This window comes from Hyperolius riggenbachi, chromosome 9 (assembly GCF_040937935.1).
Source record: "Hyperolius riggenbachi isolate aHypRig1 chromosome 9, aHypRig1.pri, whole genome shotgun sequence".
Taxonomy (NCBI): Eukaryota; Metazoa; Chordata; class Amphibia; order Anura; family Hyperoliidae; genus Hyperolius; species Hyperolius riggenbachi.
Window position 1 is genome coordinate 5,988,545 of NC_090654.1, and position 25,825 is coordinate 6,014,369.

At 46.6% G+C, this 25,825-nt stretch overlaps 1 protein-coding gene across 2 annotated transcripts in view; it reads right to left on the bottom strand.

The window, feature by feature from the left end:
• The window catches only part of EFCC1 (EF-hand and coiled-coil domain containing 1), a 171,315-nt gene that overhangs the window by 18,781 nt on the left and 126,709 nt on the right, over positions 1-25,825 (bottom strand). For both annotated transcript variants that reach the window (XM_068251832.1, XM_068251831.1), the window contains exons 3-4: positions 2,265-2,389; positions 185-314 (exon numbers count right to left, since the gene is read on the bottom strand). In XM_068251832.1, coding sequence (XP_068107933.1) covers positions 185-314; positions 2,265-2,389 — 255 coding nt within the window. The remainder of the gene's footprint in view (positions 1-184; positions 315-2,264; positions 2,390-25,825) is intronic.

Consider the following 25,825-nt stretch of genomic DNA (forward strand, 5'->3'; position numbering starts at 1 on the left):
TGGAAATGGGCAAGGGGAAGGAGAGGGGGGAGGAGGTAGAGGCAGGGAGACGTTTATCGGGTGATAGAAGGGGCAGTTTTTTTAGGCTTGGTCCCAACAATGGCAGGCACCCTTATCTCTCGGTATAGATCCACTGACATTAATATTGGGTGTAATTTGTGGCCCCGGCCCCAGGACTGCTCACCCGCTGGCACAGCACGAGGAGACCCGGGTCAGCATCTCTTGTACTTTCGCTGCTGGTTCCCTCATCCACCTCTCTTCCTCTTCATCAGATGCCGCTTGTCCTTCCACCGAGCGGAATAACTGCTCCTCCACTGCAAATTGTACAAAGAAATGACTCAAAGTCTACATCTTCAACTTTCAGCCAAAACAATCATAAGCCGATCATCTCGGTGGTGGATGATGTTTTCCTGGTTCTCCAGGACTAGGATTAGCAGGCTTGATGTGGGTAGGTGAGTATGACTATATCTGGAGGTCAGAGATAGGTAAGATCACGAGCTATTGGATTGCTTGCTTTGGGATTTGGTTAGTGAAAGGGCCAGGTTCAAATTAGTCCTTCAGGGCTGTTCTCCACACTTCACAGCCAACCCTAACATACTGCAACAACCTAGCCTAACATTCTACCCACAACCTAGCCTAACTCATCCACCCACCCGATCCAGCAAGTGCTCCACCCAGTCCACAACCTATCCCAACATTCTACCCACAACCTATCCTGACATACTGACACCGCCTAGCCTAACTCATCCACTTCACTCACCATCCACCAAATCCAGCAAGTGCTCCACCCAGTCCACAACCTGTCCTAGCATTCTACCCACAACCTAGCCTAACTCATCCTAACAAACCAATTAGACAATTCTCTCGGCTTTGTTTGAAGATAGCTAAAGGTTTAAAGTCTATCAAAAGTTTTGGAGTAATTTTGCCATCCACACCTCCGCCCAGGGCTGTGATGGACCGCAGGTTGGGAAGAATCTTGAGATACTCTACATCAATTTTGGATTTCCTAATCCAGAGTTTAAACTTTTCCCACAGTCCCACACTGAACATTTCCTGTTATCCACTTCCAGGTAAATGCAGTCAGCTGTATGTGTGAGTAGGGGTGTAACTATACCCCTCTGGCCCTGCCCCCCCAGCATAGCACAACAATCATGTGACCCCCTGCAGTTTGGCCAATCAGAATGGAGCAGGAAGTGCCTTTAAATGGCCCAATTCCAAGGAGCATATATTTTGCAATAAATTTGCATGAAAGTCATAATTATTTGCATCTCATTGACTATTATCTGTATAATGGCACAATCCTTGTGATAAAGTTACCCACATAAGGAGTTACATGGGTAACACAATATTTATTAAGGGGTACCTGCTGAGGCATATGCACTGTGCAGGGGTAACACAGCTATGCACTTAAAGAGTACGGCAATACTATTCATACCTCCAGCGTTGTGCGATTAGCATGATGCGCTAAATACAGCACGGTGTGCTACCTCATTATCAGCATCTCTCCGACCCTCCCTCTGGCCCTGACCCTGCCTCTGACCCTCCCTCTGGCCCTCTGATCCTCCCTCTGGTTCTCTGACCCCTCCTCTAATGCTCTGTCTCTCCCTCTGGCTCTCTGACCCTCCCTCTGACGCTCTGACGTTCTCTCTGACCCTCCCTCTGGCTCTCTGACCCTCCCTCTGATGCTCTGACCCTCCCTCTGGCTCTTTGACGTTCCCTCTGACCCTCCCTCTGGCTCTCTGACGTTCCCTCTGACCCTCCCTCTGGCTCTCTGACGTTCCCTCTGACCCTCCCTCTGGCTCTCTGACCCTCCCTCTGACGCTCTGACCCTCCATCTGGCTCTCTGACGTTCCCTCTGACCCTCCCTCTGGTTCTCTGACCCTCCCTCTGGCTCTCTCACCCCCCTCTGACCCTCCCTCTGGCTCTCTGACCCTCCCTCTGATGCTCTGTCCCTCCCTCTGATGCTCTGTCCCTCCCTCTGACGCTCTGACCCTCCCTCTGATGCTCTGACCCTCCCTCTGGCTCTCTAACGTTCCCTCTGACCCTCCCTCTGGTTCTCTGACCCTCCCTCTGGCTCTCTCACCCCCCCTCTGACCCTCCCTCTGGCTCTCTGACGCTCCTTCTGATGCTCTGACCCTTCCTCTGGCCCTCCCTCTAATGCTCTGACCCTCCCTCTGGCTCTTTGACGCTCCCTCTGGCACTCTGACGCCCCCTCTGATGCTGGGGTCTTACGAGGGACCGGTGGTGGGAAAACCGTCACGTACCTGTCTGAAGAGTCTCTACATCTTTGGTGGGTGAGCTGGCCTCAGGCTTGGCAATCGGATAACGTGACCTCATGGAGAATATCTTCTGCTCTTTTGCCACAAGGTGAATAATTGTCTCTTCTGCCCTGGAAAGGGAAAAAGATATGAACGTTATCTGCATGGAGTTTGCAAGTTTTTCCACTGTCTGCATGGGTTTCCTCTGGGTACTCCAGTTTCCTCCCAAATGACAAAAAGGTATGATAATGTTCATTGGCTACCCTGTAAAACGTGGCCCCGGACTACGATGAACATATATAACTATGGTAGGGTTAGAGTGTGAGCTCCTCTGAGGACAGTCAGTGACATGACTATGTACTCTGTAAAGTGCTGCAGAAGATGTCAGTGCTATATAAATACATAATAATAATATGGTAGGACATTAGACTATGACTATGGTAGGATTAGAGTGTGAGCTCCTCTGAGGACAGTCAGTGACATGACTATGTACTCTGTAATGTGCTGTAGAAGATGTCAGTGCTATATAAATACATACTAATAATATGGTAGGACATTACACTATGACTATGGTAGGATTAGAGTGTGAGATCCTCTGAGGACAGTCAGCGACATGACTATGTACTCTGTACAGTGCTGCAGAAGATGTCAGTGCTATATAAATACATAATAATAATATGGTAGGACATTAGACTATGACTATGGCAGGATAAGATTGTGAGCTCCTCTGAGGACAGTCAGTGACATGACTATGCACTCTGTAATGTGCTGCAGGAGATGTCAGTGCTATATAAATACATAATAATAATATGGTAGGACATTAGGCTATGACTATGGTAGGATTAGAGTGTGAGCTCCTCTGACCACAGTCAGTGACATGACTATGTACTCTGTAATGTGCTGCAGAAGATGTCAGTGCTATATAAATACATAATAATAATATGGTAGGACATTAGACTATGACTATGGTAGGGTTAGATTGTGAGCTCCTCTGAGGACAGTCAGTGACATGACTATGTACTCAGTAATGTGCTGCAGAAGATGTCAGTGCTATATAAATACATAATAATATGGTAGGACATTAGACTATGACTATGGTAGGATTAGAGTGTGAGCTCCTCTGAGCACAGTCAGTGACATGACTATGTACTCTGTACATTGCTGCAGAAGATGTCAGTGCTATATAAATACATGATAATAATATGGTAGGACATTAGACTATGACTATGGTGGGATTAGATTGTGAGCTCCTCTGAGGACAGTCAGTGACATGACTATGTACTCTGTACATTGCTGCAGAAGATGTCAGTGCTATATAAGTACATACTAATAATAGGGTAGGACATTAGACTATGACTATGGTAGGAATAGATTGTGAGCTCCTCTGAGGACAGTCAGTGACATGACTATGTACTCAGTAATGTGCTGCAGAAGATGTCAGTGCTATATAAATACATAATAATATGGTAGGACATTAGACTATGACTATGGTAGGATTAGATTGTGAGCTCCTCTGAGGACAGTCAGTGACATGTCTGTGTACTCTGTAAAGTGCTGCAGAAGGTGTCAGTGCTATATAAATAATAATAATAATATGGTAGACATTAGGCTATGACTATGGTAGGATTAGATTGTGAGCTCCTCTGAGGACAGTCAGTGACATGACTATGTACTCTGTAATGTGCTGCAGAAGAGGTCAGTGCTATATAAATACATAATAATAATATGGTAGGACATTAGACTATGACTATGGTAGGATTAGATTGTGAGCTCCTATGAGGACAGTCAGTGGCATGACTATGTACTCTGTAAAGTGCTGCAGAAGATGTCAGTGCTATATAAATACATAATAATAATATGGTAGGACATTAGACTATGACTATGGTAGGATTAGAGTGTGAGCTCCTCTGAGGACAGTCAGTGACATGACTATGTACTCTGTAATGTGCTGCAGAAGATGTCAGTGCTATATAAACACATAATAATAATAATAATATGGTAGGACATTAGACTATGACTATGGTAGGATTCGATTGTGAGCTCCTCTGAGGACAGTCAGTGACATGACTCTGTACTCTGTAATGTGCTGCAGGAGATGTCAGTGCTATATAAATACATAATAATAATATGGTAGAACATTAGACTATGACTGTGGTAGGATTAGATTGTGAGCTCCTCTGAGGACAGTCAGTGACATGACTATGTACTCTGTAATGTGCTGTAGAAGATGTCAGTGCTATATAAATACATAATAATAATATGGTAGGACATTACACTATGACTATGGAAGGATTAGAGTGTGAGATCCTCTGAGGACAGTCAGCGACATGACTATGTACTCTGTACAGTGCTGCAGAAGATGTCAGTGCTATATAAATACATAATAATAATATGGTAGGACATTAGACTATGACTATGGCAGGATAAGATTGTGAGCTCCTCTGAGGACAGACAGTGACATGACTATGTACTCTGTACATTGCTGCAGAAGATGTCAGTGCTATATAAGTACATACTAATAATATGGTAGGACATTAGACTATGACTATGGTAGGAATAGATTGTGATATTTTATTAAGAAATAATCAAAAAAAATGCATTTGCATACACATAAATAATACTAAAAGTATGCACATCAATGAATGCATAACATAAAAACTCCTCAATATAAACACAAAATAAGGGTACTTTTCTTAGAAATATCAAATTTATCAAATTTATACAAAGGGGCAGATACAGATGCACACATAACCTGATATAGGCTACACCTGTCAAGAAGGTACACATACACACACAATCATGCTAAACAGGACCTAAAAACACGGATAACACAGACCACCAAATCAAAAGTGACAACACCTACATTACAACAGTCATACAACTAAAACCACCAACATAAAACTACATTCAAATGACTCATACAGTAACCATGGAGCTTTTACGTCCATAAGGATAGAACTGAAAATAATGTTGAAGACTGAAGACAAACAAAGTAACAAGACAAAACTTAAAGAAAAAAGTTACAGGACGGTGCAAGAAAAAAAATAAAAAGGAAAATAATAAAAACCTCAACCAAACACGTATACATGGGAACACAAAGGGATAACTCCTTCGTGTTTGCGGCCTATCTTCAAAAATAAGTATAAAAAGAATCAATATCTACAGTGGAAGTAAGAGACAGAAAAGACCCATCACCAAGAGAGACTGCACCAGGTCAAGGAGGCTTGATGTTCTGCCACGCCAGAGCCCAAGCTCCTCTTCCCAGCTTACGTCTCTCCAAGTACCGAATCTGCCCAACCTCACCGAGTATGTTGCTCACCACCACCTGGACAGGCAAGATTTTCTGTCTAATAGCTAAATCACACCGTGCTAACCAAGTGCATCGCCTAACCACTAAACTGACTATGTATAAAGTGCACAAATCATAACCCTGGCGTTGGTTGAAAGCTCCATATGCCCACTCAGCATAACTGAGATGCTCCAGAAATGGGATATTGAGGGCCCCACCCACCTGTTTGTACACCTCTACATTGAAGGGACACGACATCAGGAAATGGTCCATGCTCTCCTCGACACCGCATCCTTGTCGAGGACAAACACGCTCAACCACACTCCTGCATCTCATGTTCCCACCAACATAGAGCTTGCCCTGGAAAGTAAGCCAGGCGATGTCCCACAATTTATTCGGAATTCGCGTCGAGTTAAGCACTCGTAACCCCCCCTCCAAAATTGTGCCTGGGCAATCCCTCAAGGCCAGTGTGTCATGATAGTAAGAATCTATCACCCGAGCCAAGAGGGCTTTCCTCTCGACCGATCTGATATCTTCCACCGTCAATCCCCACTGCAATAATTTCTTCATACAAGGTATAACGTAGGCCGGAAGATAGCCATGGCGTGCTCTCAAATTTTTCACTGGACCTCCGCTCTTCCAACTCCCAAGGAAAGGCTCACACCAAGCTTGAAAAATACTAACCCAACTAGGCGGGCTCTCTGCAAGCATGTTACCAACATTGTACTTAATGAAAATAAGAGAGAAAAAGACAATCGGGTTGACCATCCCTAGGCCACCCTCCCGCCTAGTTCTGAAAGTAATGTTCCTGCGTACATGGTTCAGCTTGTTCCCCCAGAGCATCTGGAAGAACAAGCCATTGATCCTGGTATACAGGGATGCTGGCAAAATTGCAACGTAGCTGACGTATAACATGATTGGAACCAGATAGATTTTGATCAAGTCGACCCTTTCTCTAAGAGTTAAACTCCAACTCTTCCAACGTACTACTTTTGCGCTGACATCATTGAGTTTGCTCTCCCAATTTCGCAGGCTATAATCGCCTGGGCCGAATCTGATGCCAAGGATTTTTATTTCTGGTTGTGGCACAGGGAAGGAACCAGGAAGTTCGAAGGATTCTCCATCCTTTCCCATCCAGAAAGTTTCACATTTATCTGGATTGATCTTTGAACCTGATGCCAATGAGTACCGAGTGATCTCTTCGGCAACCACCAGCGCCTCCTCTGCCCCTGAGATCACTACAGTAACATCGTCAGCATACGCCAACACCTTCAGAGGCGAGACGCCAGGGACGCCCACCGGAACCCCACCAAGCGTGCCGCCATCTAGCCTCCTTACGAAGGGGTCAATGGCAAACACATATAGCAGAGAACTCAGAGGGCAACCCTGGCGGACCCCAGAACTCACCTCAAAAGGCTGGCCTACCCATCCATTGATAAGCATGAAACTTTCAGCCCCTTTGTATAATGTCTGTAGCCAATTAACAAACCCACCCGGCAAACCATAAACGCAAAGCAGACGCCACAGATACTTGTGATTGACTCGATCAAAAGCCTTTGACTGGTCCAAAGTCAGCAAGTATTTTCCCCAACCTTCAGCCCTGCACCGCTCCAGGACTTCCCGTACAGCTAAAAGTGCTGAGAGTGTGCTCCTACCTGAAACAGAACAGTGCTGACGGCAGGAAAGTACATCCGTTACCTGGGACAGACGCCAGAATAAAACTTTTGCCAGGATCTTCCTGTCGATGTTGAGAAGGCTGATGGGACGCCAATTCTCAATCATCTCAGGATCACGACCTTTTGACAAGAGGATAATCGCAGATTGCCTCATGGAGGGCGGTAACTGGCCCTCGGCAAGGCAGTCGTTAAAAACACCTGCCAATTGAGGGGCCAAGATGGATATGAAAGCCTTGTAAAATTCGGCCGTCAACCCATCTGGACCCGGGGTCTTTTTTGGTGCAAGACCACCAATGGCCTTCGCAACTTCCTCTGCAGTAATCTCTCCTATCAAATCTGCAGCAGAAACATTTACATTTCCCAAGCCAGGTGTGGAAGCCAAGAAGTCCTCCATCCTCGTTTGGTCAAGTGGCTTCTCCCCAAGCAGGTCAGCATAAAACTCTCTAGCGATAGATAAGATCTCCGACCTGGACTTTGCCAGAGACCCCGATCCATCCCTGAGACCATTGACCGTCTTAAGCGCTGCACTTTGTTTGTAGCTCTGGTAAGGGTCAGGTGAGTGGTATTTCCCATGATCCCTCTCCAGAACCAAAGAAGCCAGCCGATCATACTGCTGTTGCTTGAGGTGAAGTTTGACCTCAGAGATCTCCCCCGGATCTCCGCCCTCAGAAACGAGAATGTTTAACCTCTCCCTTAGTTGCTGGTAAGCAATGTTTTTATCAATACTTCTACTTAACGCTAGACCCTTGAAAAATGTAATCACACGCTTTTTGACTAATTCCCACCACTCAGACCTACTGTTAAAGCAGTCCAGGATGGAAACCTGTGCATGAAAAAATTCCTTGAAGGATTGTCTTACCCTTCCTTCCAGCAGCAGGGACGAATTCATCCTCCAAATACCCCTACCCCTGGGAGGAGCATCTGAAGTATTCAAGCACACCGATAGGATAAGGTGATCCGAGAATTCTACCGCCAACAACCCGGGGGTTGAAGTAGTAAGACCCTCGGAAACAAAAAACCTATCTAATCTACTCCTATGACTACCTCTAATAAACGTGAAACCCGTGAGATCCGGTGAATGTCGAATGTGTACATCCACCAGATCAGCCTCACTAACCAGTCTAACTAAATACCTACTATCAATGTCTACCCGGTCCCTGGTACTTGACCTGTCTCTAACCCTAGTGACGGTGTTGAAATCACCACCAAGGATTACCGGGTAGGCACAAAAAAGGAAAGGCCTGATCTGTGTGAAGAGGCGTTTCCTCTCCCCCCTAGACTGGGGGTGGGCATAGATGTTGATGAGCCGGAGGTCTTGCCCCCTCACACAGACGTCTAAAACCAAACACCTCCCCAACTCTACCTCAATTACTCGCCGGCATGTTACCATATCAGTTCTGAAGAGAACTGCCACACCACTACCAGGCTCTCCCGCAAGAGACCAGAAGCTCGGACCGGCCCTCCAGTCCCTCTCAGCTGACCATATGTCAGCTACAGAGGTGAGTCTAGTCTCCTGCAGGAAGAAAACATCAGCATCAAAGCTGGCCAGAATCGAAAAAGCCAATTTTCGAGCCCGGGGATTTTTAATGCTGGCAACGTTGATCGTTGCCAACATGAGTGGTGGGGGAGCAGCCATCAGAGTAATTGAGGCTTCCCTTTGTCTTCCCTAGACAAAAACAGAAAAGAAAAATAAAACAACATTAACAAAACCAAGAACATATACACATCAGACAGTACCTCCTTGATCAGGAGGTGGCCCACTTATATCCATAGCCTCTTCCTCTGAAGAAAGGGTTACCCCTTCACCTTGGTCAGAGGTCAAGGTTTCAAATCTGTTAGAGAGTCTGATGTCAGACCTCCTGCGGCTGACTTCAGCCCTTGTTAAAGACCTCCGCTCGTCAACTGATTTTTTTCCTCCCTTTTTCTTCAGAAATCTCAGTCTGTCTTCTAAGTGATCCCCATCATCCCGTGCTCGAGAATCCTCTGCCCGGGAGTCAACGGATTCTTCAGAGGGAGGTCGAAGGCCTTTCTTGATGGGAGGTGGGAGGGGGTAAGGGACAGGTTGGAGATTGGGTTGGGAAGAGGGAAGGGATCTTGGAAGGGAATGGGAACGGGTGTGGGGCCGGGAAGAAGAAGGGTCTGTGGTTACCTCAGAAGAGGTGGAAGGCGCAGGTGGCTTAGGGCCCCTACCCCTAGATCCTCTTTGAGGCTTGTGCTGTTGCCCAGTGGAAGGAGGGCCCATGGCACCTCCAGCCGCATCCCTGACGTGATATTGTTTCGCAGGTCCAGCCTTCGCTGTGGCCGTGCCGGCCTGAGGAACAGAGGAAGTGGACACAGAAGGGCGAGATAAGACTGACGTAGGAGGGGGCACATGAGAATTTGACTGACCAGAAACATCAGGAATAGCTTGGGCAGACTCACAATCTTCCTCTTCCATCGAGGCCAGCACAGCTTTTTTTAACTCCAAGGGCAACTGCCACCAGGAGTTTGGACACTCCGTATATGGGTGACCCATTTCAAAACAAAAATTGCACTTAATGGTCTTGCAATCTTTAGCAGAGTGTCCAAATTCCTGGCACAGACTGCACCTTGGGTTGGGACAGCTACTGGCGAAATGGCCCCTCCTGCCACAGCGATTGCAAGTCCTGGGCTGACCTGGATAGAAAACAGTGACACGGTCTTTTCCGATCAAGGATGATCTGGGAATATGGGTAACCACCCCGTCTTTAACACGTAACTTGATGGCCACCTCATATTCCCCCCACCATATCCCCAGGTCATCCAGGACTCGCTGTGGAGGGCCCATTACGTCAGAAAAGTGTTGGACCCACGCCACAACATCACGTACAGGGATGCTTTCGTTCATTGTCACAACATGGGCTTTCTTGAGTAATGATTGCCTAGATAATGGGATCACAGTGAACCCATGCCATTTGGAATTCACTGTGTCTTTTAAACGCTCCTCCATAAAGGAGTCCAGCCCATGTTGTGACACGAAACTTAGATCATAATAAGCAGGAGGGTCCCCTGGAGCCAAAATTGCAAAGATATCGACTGGTCTAATTCCCATGCCCAGGAGGAGTGCCACAAAAGCTTTTTTATTGGGTACCACCCCCTCGCCTTCCCACTTGAGGCGGACAACATTCCTCCTCCCAGGCATGCCAGTTTCCAACTGTGTCTCCAGGGGGGCCGGCACCCTCCTCCCACTGGGCATACTCCGTGCAGCCCCAGCGTAAGATAAGGGTTGTGCCCTTTGGTTCTGAGCAATAGGAGGAGCAAGAGCTGCTGGATTTGAAGAGGGTCCCAGAGGGGGAAAATCTCCACATCTGACCACACTCTCCAAATCCGGCACCTCCGATGCAACAGGTTCTACAACAATAGGTTTCTTTGCATTCTCCGCTTTCTCTATTTCCTGCAAAACACGAAGCCGTACAGGAATATATGCCTTACATGCTTCTTTGATTGCAGCAGGGGCATGTCTACCCAAACCTATTATTGAGTCACCAAAGACCTGTTTACCGGACTGGTCATGCCAGAGGATTCTGTCCCCTGTGACAATGAACCTCTGGCCACCTGCCCTAAAATCAGCCTGTAAGCCGCAATCTGGGTCTCCTGCTCCTATTGAATGGATCTTCTCGAAATTCCCCCCACACTCTAGTGTGTGGATCATTACCTCATCTGAATGTCCGTCTAAAATGACAAACTTCTTTTTTTCTATCCTATAGATCATATCGTAGGAGCAGAATTCCGTTATAACCTCCTCTGGAATCACCTCGGGAGGGTCAATAAACTCTTTCTCTGACTCTAAGTCATCTTCATTATATTCTCTGCGTTTAGCTTCTTTCCTCTCTCTGCGTTCCCTGAAGGGATCTCTCCCAAACATTTCATATAATACATCAATTCTTTTTGAAAGTCCTTTCTCAGGACAATTTTTACTTGATACCCCTTGACCACCTGAAGTACCAACATCTTTTTCATTATTAACCTCCCCACTCCCACCATCAGGATTACATACGATTTCCTCCTCCATATTCTCAGTATCTGACAAACCATTAGCAGGATTAATAGCTTTGTTGTGGCCCTTGTGTTTTTTCTTCTCAGTTTTCTTTACTGAAGAAGAAAGAACATCTTTATCCTTTACATTTTCTCTACCAACAGGGGGTGCACTTTCTGATAGCTTAATTCTTTTACCCTCTCCCATTACATCATGAGAAAACGATATTTCATTTCTATCACTCACATCTCTTTTACTAGTGCTGCCACTTTGCTCCCCACTAGGGGGCGCTGCACAGTCACCTAGTGCTAGACAGGATATGAAAGCACTAGGTTCACTATTGTCAGTGTCCATAGACTCACTCTTGTTACCACCCATAGCAATAATTTTTTTTTCTAAACTTTTCTCACTTTTTTGAGGGGGCAGCTCTTCTTGCTGCTCAAACACACCTGCATCTCCACTACAAAGAGAAGTACTTTCCATCAAAGTGCTGGGCAGCTCTTGTTGTGTGAGATCTGAGGCACACATAAGCCCACCCTCTCTATTTGCATAAACAACAGAAAGTTTTTCCTCACCATCCTGCAGTTCAGCATCTCCTCCAGGGGGTGCGCATGACTTTACTTGAGAACTTTCTTCAAAGTCCACAGCTGGAAGTTCACCTTCCTTCCCACCGGCAGCCACTTCCTGTTGGTGGCCATTTTGCAGGGAAAACTCTCCAGACACCAGCTCCTTACTGGCAATTGGTTGTAAAGACAAAGAAACATTTTCTATCATCCCGAAGTGTGCTCCATCCTGTGCATCAGCAGAGACTCTTCCCAGACCACCATCACAAGGCTCTTTCTTGGTAATGAGATCCTCTCTTTGTTTTCCTCCAACAACATCAGCGCCATTTTGGATCTCCCTGTCGGCGGCCATTTTCTCAGCTTCCACCCCAGAAAGGTAGGTTTCCTCTGGAGTTTCTTCCACAAACTCTCCATCATCACTCTCCGCATCTTCCCCATCGGCACCTAAGTCCCCAGAGGCACCTTGCAGCTTGGCACCCCCAGTTTCCTCTGCACCAACAGCAGGCATCTGAGTCAGGTTCTCACTTTCCATAGCCCTTTTCTCTTCTCTCTGGGCAATTCTCTGGGATGTCCTCCTGACCACCCCGCTGGCACCCTCTATGCCCACACCAGAGCTCCCAGGGGCACTTTGACTAGCAGCACCTCCGGTCACCCCAGCATGAGCAACAGACACCTTTTGAGCGGGGGTCATGCTCACAAACATCACTTCCTCGTCTGCCTTTAGATCTTTTTCCAGGGCATGAATGGCTTGTATTTTCTCTTGTTCTGTGTTTCCTCCTTTACTTTCCTCCTCCACTTTACAGTCCAAACCCTCTATTGGTGCTGAGGGCTTGAACCTTTTTTGGCACTGCAGGCTCTCCGCTAGGGGCCCACCATTTTCTTCAAGCTGTTTTAGGCGCAGCTTTTGTTCCTCATATTTTTGTTTTATCTCCACCAACCTCTTGTCTGTTTGAAGTAGTTTGTTACTCCATGATGCACCATATCTGTGCTTGATCTCGATGAAGTTTAATCTCAAACTTGAAAGTTCTGTGTTGCAGAAGTTCACAGCTGTCATCCACCCGACGACATCATCGGCAACAGATCTGCCAGCCACGTGCCCCGTCCCCAGGTAAGCCAGGCTAGGGGGGGTATGAGCCGGCTGCTCCATCACCGGAGCAGCCGGCTAGCACAGGAAAGGTCCCTGCTAGGCCTAGGCCTTAAGCAGGGGCCTCAAGTCCCACTCCTACCCGAAGAACTGGCAAGGAAGTCGGCTACAGTCCACAGCACCGGAGACCCTCTGCTGGAAGTCAGGAGCTCCTCTGACACACGTCCTCACCACTATGACTATGGTAGGATTAGATTGTGAGCTCCTCTGAGGACAGTCAGTGACATGACTATGTACTCAGTAATGTGCTGCAGAAGATGTCAGTGCTATATAAATACATAATAATATGGTAGGACATTAGACTATGACTATGGTAGGATTAGATTGTGAGCTCCTCTGAGGACAGTCAGTGACATGTCTGTGTACTCTGTAAAGTGCTGCAGAAGGTGTCAGTGCTATATAAATAATAATAATAATATGGTAGACATTAGGCTATGACTATGGTAGGATTAGATTGTGAGCTCCTCTGAGGACAGTCAGTGACATGACTATGTACTCTGTAATGTGCTGCAGAAGAGGTCAGTGCTATATAAATACATAATAATAATATGGTAGGACATTAGACTATGACTATGGTAGGATTAGAGTGTGAGCTCCTCTGACCACAGTCAGTGACATGACTATGTACTCTGTAATGTGCTGTAGAAGATGTCAGTGCTATATAAATACATAATAATAATATGGTAGGACATTAGACTATGACTATGGTAGGATTAGAGTGTGAGCTCCTCTGAGGACAGTCAGTGACATGACTATGTACTCTGTAATGTGCTGTAGAAGATGTCAGTGCTATATAAACACATAATAATAATAATATGGTAGGACATTAGACTATGACTATGGTAGGATTAGATTGTGAGCTCCTCTGAGGACAGTCAGTGACATGACTCTGTACTCTGTAAAGTGCTGCAGAAGATGTCAGTGCTATATACATACATAATAATATTATGGTAGGACATTAGACTGTGACTATGGTAGGATTAGAGTGTGAGCTCCTCTGAGGACATTCAGTGACATGACTATGTACTCTGTAATGTGCTGTAGAAGATGTCAGTGCTATATAAATACATAATAATAATATGGTAGGACATTAGACTATGACTATGGCAGGATTAGAGTGTGAGCTCTGAGGACAGTCAGTGACATGACTATGTACTCTGTAATGTGCTGCAGGAGATGTCAGTGCTATATAAATACATAATAATAATATGGTAGGACATTAGACTATGACTGTGGTAGGATTAGATTGTGAGCTCCTCTGAGGACAGTCAGTGACATGACTATGTACTCTGTAATGTGCTGTAGAAGATGTCAGTGCTATATAAATACATAATAATAATCTGGTAGGACATTAGACTATGACTATGGTAGGATTAGAGTGTGAGATCCTCTGAGGACAGTCAGCGACATGACTGTGTACTCTGTAATGTGCTGTAGAAGATGTCAGTGCTATATAAATACATAATAATAATATGGTAGGACATTAGACTATGACTATGGCAGGATTAGAGTTTGAGCTCTGAGGACAGTCAGTGACATGACTATGTACTCTAATGTGCTGCAGGAGATGTCAGTGCTATATAAATACATAATAATAATATGGTAGGACATTAGACTATGACTATGGTAGGATTAGATTGTGAGCTCCTATGAGGACAGTCAGTGGCATGACTATGTACTCTGTAAAGTGCTGCAGAAGATGTCAGTGCTATATAAATACATAATAATAATATGGTAGGACATTAGACTGTGACTATGGTAGGATTAGAGTGTGAGCTCCTCTGAGGACAGTCAGTGACATGACTATGTACTCTGTAATGTGCTGCAGAAGATGTCAGGGCTATATAAATACATAATAATAATATGGTAGGACATTAGACTATGACTATGGTAGGATTAGAGTGAGAGCTCCTCTGAGGACAGTCAGTGACATGACTATGTACTCTGTAATGTGCTGCAGGAGATGTCAGTGCTATATAAATACGTCACACAATGGCTGATTTTCGGATTGTAGTCTGTGGCTGCATCATATTTGCACCATCCAGCGTTACTTTTATAGAGTCGTTCCATTTTTACTGCAAATCAAGGATCAGCAGCTGTTTACCGAATTCATAAAATTCCATCTTCCTCTAATTCGCTGCATATGAGTCGGTGTTATAAATATTTATAGCCTGAATGGTAATAATAAATGCTGGTTCTGTCACGGCTCTTTCATTTTCGTGCAATGTCAAAGCTTTTATTACTGCGAGGAAAACAAACATAGAAAGGATCAGGAAACGGATTCATGAATATTCTCTCCAGCCCAGAATGAGGCCCTTCTCAGCCAACAAGTCTGCAGCAGCCACAGGTCCTCCAATATTTCACTTATCACCCAAGTTATGGTGGCTTCGTGGAGTCGCCGTTCACTCCCCTCCTCCTCCCCCTGGATCTCTCAGAGATAGTAACGATGAATAGCGACTGGCGACATCACTAACGCAACTTTCAGATCTGCGGTCCTTGTTGTCTGAGGCAATCGCTGGGCATCAAAACATCTCTTCTCTAAATCAACACCAATGAGGATTGAGAATTCATACAGAAACTGCTCCAGACTTGTGCGCAGCCGTGGTGTACTTATTGATGGCAAACTGACCTTCAGGGCCCTTTACCACTAGGTAAAGTGATCGCAAGCAGGATTACGATGCGTGCGATTACGGTACTTTCCATTTATACTACTGCGATTTTGCTGCGATTGCACCACAATCCGCTGTGTATACCAGTGCAACCTCAACAAAAATAGCACAGGCCGGTAATTGCTATTCAGGAAAAAATGAAGCAGATTGCAGCCTAGTGGAAAAGGGCTCTCAGAAACCAAATCTCAGCTGTAGCCAAATATTCCTACGGTGCCCATACATGGTACAATTTTTTTCATCCAATCTTATCATTTCTATGTAGTATAAGGGTAAATTAAGTGAATATACTCAAAGTATATTTTAGGCAGTTCCCTTATATTACATAGAAATGGTAAGATTGGATGAAACAATTGTACTATGTATGGCCACCACTACTATCATCTGAGGAACATTGCATATATTAAAGAGGAACGCCAGCCTAAACAAACATACTGTCATTAAGTTACATTAGTTATGTTAATTAAAATAGATAGGTAATATAATCTCTTACCCACCCTGTTTAAGAAGAACAGGCAAATGTTTGATTTCAAGGGGGCAGCCATCTTTTTGGTTAAAAGGAGGTGACAGGGAGCATGAGACACAGTTCAAACTGTCCTGTGTCCTGAGCACCTCTCCCAGTTGCTAGGCAATGAGAACAACAACATAGGAAATCCCATCATGCTTTGCACAGCATCAGGGGAAAAATGCCCGGGCAGTTTTCTTTGATGGGGTGGAGTCTGTGCAGCTAAAAATGAGGCTTTGGTAAGAAAAACTAAGTTCTGATGCTGTGAAACTGTTAAAGAAACACCAAGCCTTTTCAGTGCTGCTGAGCAGATTTTTAGTCTGGAGGTTCACTTTAAGCACCTCATCCCTTCAGAGCATCTTCCAACCTTAGTTCACGCCTTCATCACATCACGGCTGGACTACTGCAATGTCCTCTATGCAGGCCTTCCAAATAAAGACCTGTACTGCCTGCAGCTAGTACAGAATGCCGCCGCAAGACTGTTACCAACCCCGCCATTGCCACATAACACCAATCCTTCCAAATATAGACCTACACCGCCTGCAGCTAGTACAGAATGCCACTGCAAGGCTGTTACCAACCCCACCATTGCCACATAACACCAATCCTTACAAATATATACCTACACCGCCTGCAGCTAGTACACAATGCTGCCGCAAGACTGTTACCAACCCCGCCATTGCCACATAACACCAATCCTTCCAAATATAGACCTACACCGCCTGCAGCTAGTACAGAATGCCACTGCAAGGCTGTTACCAACCCCACCATTGCCACATAACACCAATCCTTACAAATATAGACCTACACCGCCTGCAGCTAGTACAGAATGTTGCCACAAGACTGTTACCAACCCCACCATTGCCACATAACACCAAACCTTCCAAATAAAGACGCACACTGCCTGCAGCTAGTACAAAATGTTGCCACAAGATTGTTACCAAGCCAACCTCGCCATTGCCACACAACACCAATCCTTCCAAATAAAGACATGCACCGCCCGCAGCTGGTACAGAATGCCACCGCAAGACTGTTACCAAGCCAACCCTGCCACTACCACATAACACCAATCCTTCCAAATAAAGACCTGTACTGCCTGCAGCTAGTACAGAATGCTGCTGCAAGATTGTTACCAAGCCAACCCCGCCATTGCCACACAACACCAATCCTTCCAAATAAAGACATGCACCGCCCGCAGCTAGTACAGAATGCTGCCGCAAGACTGTTACCAAGCCAGCCCCGGCATTGCCACATAACACCAACCCTTCCAAATAAAGACCTCCACCGCCCACAGCTAGTACAGAATGCTGCAGCAAGACTCTTACCAAGTGAACCCCGGCATTGCCACAGAACACCAATCCTTCCAAATAAAGACCTACACCGCCTGCAGCTGGTACAGAATGCTGCCGCAAGACTGTTACCAAGCCAACCCTGCCACTGCCACATAACACCAATCCTTCCAAATAAAGACCTGTACTGCCTGCAGTTATTACAGAATGCTGCTGAAAGACTGTTACCAAGCCAACCCCACCATTGCCACATAACACCCATCCTGCATTCACTACACTGGCTACCCATAAAACAGAGAATCCTCTTCCAAGACTGGCTTATTGACACTGCAATACCTACACAATTTAGGCCCTGGATAAATGAAGGCTTTGTTGGAACTGCATCACACCTCTTACAACCTCAGATCAACAGGATCTAACATTGTGGCTACTTCTAGAATCCCCTTCAAAAGCCTGAGCTTTCTGTCATGCTGTCCTTACCCTTTGGAACTCCCTCCCATACGCAGTAAAGACAGCTCTTCCCCAGTATCCTCCTTCCTGCTGTGCACAGGAAGGAAGTGATATGTAGCAGATACTCACCAGGCCTCACTGCAGATCATTATTTTGGTGACTATGGGAGAGTGGGGGAGGTAAGGGGTTAATATTAATGGGGGATTTATGTATTTTTATTTAATTGACTGTATCCGGGAGCATTTTTACTATTTGGCCACTAGATGCCACCACCTCAGTTTATTCCTGTGTACTGTGAACAGTACACTGGAAGTTTAGAGTTTGTGCTTTCACTTTCATTTTATCAATAACCTCCAGCATCTCATTGAAGCCAGTGATTATTGATCACCACAGGCACTATGATCAGTGATAAGTGTACTACTACACTGCTGTGGGGGGAGGTCGCAGGTGCGTGCATTCGCGTGTGCCGCACATTAGAACTAGAAGACGAGTATCTACGCCTCTGTGCTGGAACCGAAGTCCTGTGGGGTGTAGATATACCACAATAAGTGGTTAAAGTGTATCTCTGGACAAACATCACCTTAGTAATCAGAGCGCTCAGATGCTCCCTATGTGTGTCTTGAAACAGTGATTACATGACTGGAAGCAGTGGAGTACAAGGACTTTGATTCAGGCTCTGAGGGTGTGGCTGCTTGGAGCTGCATTGTTTGCATCATTCCCACTGTTCAGGGGGCAGGGTACAGACTGAATGTGACTGAGAAAATTGCAGCCTGTTGCACAGTCTGTGGTTCAGGAAGTTGCCAGGGTCTGGGATTCCTGTCTGGAAATGGTTTCTCATCTAACATCAGCAGATCAAGGAGCTTTTAACAGACGTGAACAAGCTCTGCTATTGATGGCTATACAGGAAATTATTTGTGCCGAGACTGAGGCTTTTAGTGCTGATTTTTGTCCAATTTGTTTTATTTGCCTCTGCTGGTATTCAGGAGTCTCTGTTTGAATAACATCTGCATTGCTTGGCTAGTTGGCTGAACCCCAAAATGACTGCCGCGCCCCTTGCCACAGATAAATGAAAGACGTCGCTCATAATGCAGCAAATCACCAAACCTCCATGGGGAGGCCCGTGACGTGCCTGAAGTCCAGACCTCCACCAAACAGTTCAGCTTGGTTATCTCTCGGTGAGGGGAGGCCTCTGACATGCCTGAAGGCCAGACCTCCACCAGATGGTTCAGCACTCGGTTATCTGTCGGTGAGGGGGGGCTGACATACCTGAATGCCTGCAGGCCACACCTCTACCAGACGGTTCAGCACACTCGGTTATTTCTCGGTGAAATGACACTACGGTTCTGGTCATGTAGTGCCGCAAAGGTCTGCAGCCCAGAATAAGGGAGGCTTGTGGGGAAATTGTGTGTAAAATCCCACAGCTGCTGTGTATTTGCCGATATCACCCAGAGCCCGACACAATTCTTGACATCTGGAGACGCCACCCCCCCCCCCCCCCCCCCCCCCCCCTGAGACAGATTCGCATTGGCTTTCTGAGGCAAACAAATAATGGATTTTACCGATTAGATTCATTAGCTTGACACTTGCTGGACAATTTAACTGTTAATGAGGTGGTAATATGTGACTATCGGCCACATGAGGCTATTGAGAGACGGCAAACCAACACCGGCTCATCCGTCCACCAGGAGCTTATAATGGAGGTTTTTCTTCTTCATGCAAATGTGACAGAATAATAGACGGCACTGTAGGAAAAACCTGCTGACTGCTGCAGCTCTGAGGAGGATCACATGACCTGCTGAACAGCCAATGGAGAGACTGAGGGGGACAAGGGGCAGGACCTTCACCACAGAAAGTAGAAGCTGATGGGATAGTTATTTGTCAGAAATGACAAGATTGTTTATCTACAAATACCTGGAGAAGCACATTTACTGTATAATACGCAGAATACACCCATTGCGTAGATATTAATTTTGGTGAAGATAGTGTTATGCTTATGTTAAAGAGGATCTGTAGTTAAAATAATGTAATAAAAAATTTGCTTATTTTTTTAAATAATATTTACTTATATATTATTTAGTCAGTGTTTTACATTCCTGATTTACATTCTTACATTTATCCCAGGTGGTAAGAGTTCTATGCACAGAAGGATACTGCTTGCAAAGAAAAAGAGTCTCATATTTCTATTTTCAGTTATATAGTGTAACGCTCGGTGAAGCACAGAGAGGATCTGATTACCGGTGATCTGCAGTATCACGGGGAATACAGACGTATACCAGATTATAAGTGATCTGCAGTCTCACCGATAATCCAATATACTAACTAACCTCTGTTCACCTGAGTAGAGTGTAGTGTTTGGTGTAACAGTAACACTTTGAGGACTAGGCCTCAGTACAGCAAGGAGTACTGCACAGATTCCTTCCGCAGACCTGAACTCTCCAAGACGGGAGGAGTCAGACTGACAGTGGGAAGGATAGTCTGAGAGTGACACTCAGGAGGAGATATAAAAGAGACAAACCGAGAGCCCAATATGGTGTAGTAGGTATTAACCCAGGAGGAATATAAATGAAGGTAAGTATTATACTTACAAACACGGGTTACCGCAAAGGCAACCACTGTATAGGCAGGTGGGGAGTACAAGCCTGTCCCCACTCAGGATTAAGATGTCGCTCTCTGTGATAGAAGAAAGGAGGGTATGACACCCTTCCACCAAGGGTGGTTCGCTGGATAAACCGGTGTACAGAGGCGCCAGTAGAATAAAAGATGATAAAAGGTTTAAAACATCTAGGTGGTGGTGGTGGACCAACCAACCCAAAACAGACACGATGCTGTCAGTTCAAATTAACGGAAATTTATTCACATACTCCAAAATACTGCGACGCGTTTCTCGGGTCAAAAGCCCACTTCCTCAGGCATTAAAGAACAGGAGTATCTCACAGCTATCTGTCCTGAACAGGCTCAGCACCTCAGGAGGAGATGTCACTGACAGGACGAGGAACCGCCTCCAAGCGTAAGGTCGGTTCTCGAGGTCGGACAAGCCAGGTCGTACACACATGGACAGATAAAGTACAAGATCAGGAGGCAGAGGCGGAGTCTAGGTACAGGCAGGGTTCGGCAACGGGGTATCAGATATATCGGGGTACAAAATCAGGAGGCAGAAGCAGAGTCTAGAAACGAGCCGGGGTTTGGCAACAGAGTATCAGAGATATCGAGGTACAAGATCAGAGTTCAGAGGGATAGTCAGGCAGGCAATAGGTCATAACAGATAATCACAATCAAACTAGTACTTTAGCTATCAACAGAATCTAGCTAAGTGTAGGATTACAGCTCCAGCTGGTCCCGGCACACTTGCGGATCTGACTACGGATCTGGGTGCTCCCACATATGTGATCGCAACGCCAGACAAGGAACAAGTGAACAGCTGGCCATATATATACACGGAGGCCTCTCCAGCACCTCCCTAAGTGCTGGACCAATCAGGAGGGAAGCCAAGGTCAGCTGACCAACCTGGTCAGCTGACTATCTCTGGCTGGCATATATGTTCTGCCTGAGTGCGCGCGCGCGTCACTCTAACTCCGGAGGGACTACATGTCCCAGCCACAGCAGCCCTGCTCTGTGCCTCCACAGCGGAGGCATGCGGGCCAACCGCCGCGTCCAACGCGGCGGTTTCTCCGCGCTCCGCACGCCTCTGCACGGGGACAGCCGCCCCATGCTGGGAGGAGGCGGCTGCCTCTCCGTGTGTGAGGCTGTTGTATGCGGAAAGAGCCGCCGACCGCTGGCTCATGGCGGCGGCTCTTCCGCGTTTTCTCACAGTACCCCCCCCCCCCCCCCCCCCCCCGAGGAGTGGACTCCGGACAGCTCCTTCCAGGTTTTCCTGGATGTACAGCATGAAATTCCCTCACTAACTCATCCGCATGCATGCGGTTCCCAGGTACCCATTGCCTCTCTTCAATGCCGTACCCCTTCCAATGTACGCGATACTGCACCGAGTTTTGTACAGTACGTGAGTCTATGATCTTCTCCACCTCATATTCGGGTTGGGCATCGACTAAGACAGGAGGAGGAGGAGTGGGACCCACCTGGACTGCGGGTTTGAGAAGTGATACGTGGAAGGACCTCACTCCCCGCATGCTAGTGGGAAGATCAACGGTATATGTGACATCGTTGATTTTCCTAGTAACCGGGAATGGACCCACGAACCTGGGACCAAGTTTGTCAGAAGGTTGTTTCAGGGTCAGGTGACGGGTTGACACCCAAACCAAATCTCCTGGTTGAAATTTCCACTCTAACGAGCGTTTCTTGTCAGCCTGACCTTTCTGACTCTGAAATGCTTTTACGAGATTATTCTTAATGGTCCACCACATGTCCTTAAAAGACCTTTGCCAAGCCTCCAAAGCTGGAAATGGAGTGGACGCAATTGGCAACGGAGAGAATTTAGGTAGTTTACCGGTTACTATCTGAAATGGACAGAAACCTGAGGAAGAGCTCTTTAAGTTGTTGTGGGCAAATTCTGCATAAGGTAAAAATTTAACCCAATCACTCTGCGCCTCGGCAACGTAACATCTCAAAAATTGCTCTAACGATTGATTGACCCTCTCCGTCTGGCCATTAGTCTGTGGGTGGTAACCCGAGGAGAACGACAATTTCATGCCCATTTGGTGACAGAATGCCCTCCAAAATTTCGAAACAAACTGGACTCCCCGATCGGATACTATGTCTTCTGGAATGCCATGCAGTCGGAAGACATGGGTGATAAATAAATCGGCCAGTTCCTGGGCCGAGGGGAGTCCTTTCAGGGGCACGAAGTGGGCCATTTTACTAAAACGGTCGACCACCACCCAGATGACCGACATGCCTTCAGACCTAGGAAGCTCTCCCACAAAATCCATGGACAAGTGGGTCCACGGTTCATTCGGGGTGGGCAAAGGCTGCAATGTACCTACAGATGCCAGCCGGGAGGGCTTGCTTTTTGCGCACACCGCACATTCCCTGACAAACTCTTTGCAGTCAGCTGCTAGCGAAGGCCACCATGCACATCTGGCCACGAGATCTTGTGTTCTAGACGCCCCAGGATGTCCCGCATTTTTATGAGAGTGGACCATCTCCAAGATCTGGAGACGGAATGGTAACGGGATAAACAACACCCCATCTGGTTTCCCTTCCGGGATATCCTGCTGGAAAGGACTCAAAGTCTCCTTCCAGTCCTCCCAAGTCTCAGTAGCGGCTAACACCACTCTTAGAGGGACAATGGTCTCGGGAACAGAGGGCTGTGCTGTCTCCAGCTCGAAACACCTAGAGAGTGCATCTGCCTTGGTATTCTTACTACCTGGCGTGTACGTAATCAAAAATGTAAACCTCGAGAAAAATAGAGACCATCGAGCCTGCCGCGGGCTTAATCTTTTAGCCCCCTCGATGTATTCCAGGTTCTTGTGGTCGGTATAAACCGTGATAGTGTGCTCAGCTCCCTCTAGCCAATGACGCCACTCTTCGAAGGCCAATTTGATGGCCAGGAACTCCCTGTTGCCTATATCGTAGTTTCTCTCTGCCGGAGAGAACCTTCGGGAAAAATAGGCACACGGGTGTAATCTACCCTGGAGACCAGAACGCTGTGACAGCACAGCCCCCACCCCGACCTCTGAGGCGTCTACCTCAACAATAAAAGGGAAGGAAGTGTCCACGTGTCTCAGTATGGGCGCCGAGCAGAACAACCCTTTTAGAGTAGAAAATGACTGTAAGGCCTCGGGAGGCCAACGAGTGGTGTCTGCCCCTTTTTTTGTAAGACTGGTGAGGGGTGCAACTACTGTGGAGTACCCCTTAATAAACCTTCTATAGTAGTTTGCAAACCCCAAGAAGCGTTGTAAGGACTTTAACCCCACCGGTTGCGGCCACTCCAGGACCGCGGAGACTTTAGCAGGGTCCATAGACAGGCCCGAGGTAGAGATTATATATCCCAGAAAGGCCACAGACGTGACCTCGAAAATGCACTTTTCCAATTTAGCATATAAAAAATTCTGCCTCAACTTGTTCAATACCCATCTGACATGGGTTCTGTGATCAGAGAGGTTGTTAGAAAATATAAGAATGTCGTCGAGGTAAACTAAAACGAACTTCCCCAACACCCCTCTAAAGACCTCATTAATGAGTTCCTGGAAAACGGCCGGCGCATTACATAACTGAAAAGGGCATTACCAGATACTCGTAATGCCCGTCCGGTGTATTGAAGGCCGTTTTCCATTCGTCGCCCTTTCTTATACGCACCAGATTGTATGCCCCCCGTAAGTCTAGTTTTGAGAATATTCTAGCATCCGTGACTTGTGTGAATAGGTCATCTATTAATGGCAACGGGTAGCGATTCTTCACTGTGATTTTATTAAGCCCCCGGTAGTCGATACATGGCAGTAAGCCCCCATCTTTTTTCTTAACAAAAAAGAACCCTGCCCCAGCGGGTGACCGGGACGGCCGAATGAAGCCCTTGGCCAAGTTCTCACGGATATACTCCTGCATGGCCACTTTTTCGGGCCCCGACAAATTGTACAAATGGCCCCGGGGAGGTACACAACCTGAACGGAGATCGATGGGACAGTCGAAAGGACGATGTGGAGGCAGTTTGTCGGCTGCCTTGGGACAGAATACTTGAAATAAAGAAAAAATGGAGGCACAGTTGAAAAAATAGAAATACCTTTTAATCCACGGTGTGCTGACACGCGGGGTACAGTGGGGGTGAGGGGATGCCTGACAGCTGTTTCGCTAAAAAAGCTTCCTCAGAGGCAAAGATTGGGAACAACATAACCCGAGTGATATCCGACCATAAATAGTTTCAGCTTACCGCCATACAAGCAGTGACAACGCCCCCATTCAGCCGCTTCGGCGTCCCGGCATGTAGGCTCCGCCCACCGGAAGTTGCGTGCACGCTGCTCTAACCAATTGGTGAGCGGCAGGTCTCCCCGCCCCATGCGTGACGTCAGATCCTGAATACGGCGTCACAGCCTGCCCGTTCGCCAGCAGCTAGGCGGGGCTGAATGTTGCCATAGCGAACATAAACAACAGGTCATTGATACACAAGGGGACACACACGTCAATAGACAATAAATGATGCACATTAATAGAGTATCAAATTACGAAATTATGGAGTAAATAGCTTCGCTATAATCATATAGGGAAGGCAAGAACAAGAATGTTAATATTTAGACAGAAAGCAGTGGAGTTCATTCCGTTCATTCAACCCCAAGGGGCCGCAGGCTCCAGTTTCAGAGATCAGCTTAGCCTCACATTGAAGCAAAAGCTGTTCCTGATTGCCCCCCCTGTGGGGTACAGGGACCTGCCTCAAGCCCAGAAACTGTAAAGAGTCAGTGTCTCCATTGTGACTCTCACGCATATGCTTGATAAATCTTCCTGCACCAACGCCGGTCACAACGGAATGGACATGCTCCTGAAAGCGAGAACAAATCATACGGGTGGTCTGCCCTATGTAGAAGCGACTGCATGAGCAGACTATCGCATAGACAGTATTCCTAGATCGGCAGTGCAAAAATTGGTTGAATCTAATCAACTTGGCCCCCAAACGGGCACTCTTGCCAGTTATAAATTGTGCACAATGGTTGCAATTGCCACATCTAAAATTGCCAACTGGAATATGTCTCTGCAGCCAATTCTGCTCAGGCATCAGTCTAAACTCACTATTGGTGACAATGTCACCAATCGTCCTTGCTCGTCTGAAAGAAATAAGTGGTTTATGACTAACGACATTAAGTGACCCCATGCTAGTTTGAAACTCACACCAATGTTTCTGAATAATGGCCTTAATTCTCTCAGACATTGGTGAGTAGTCAAACACACATGTAAATGGTTGTGCACCCTGCCTCTGATTTCTTTTAACCGATTTTCGGTTCGATATTAAGGATGACCTATCAAGGGCATCTGCCCTGCGGAAAGCCTGATTCAAATGGTTCATATCATATCCCCTAACGGACAGTCTAATGGCCAGCTCTCTACTT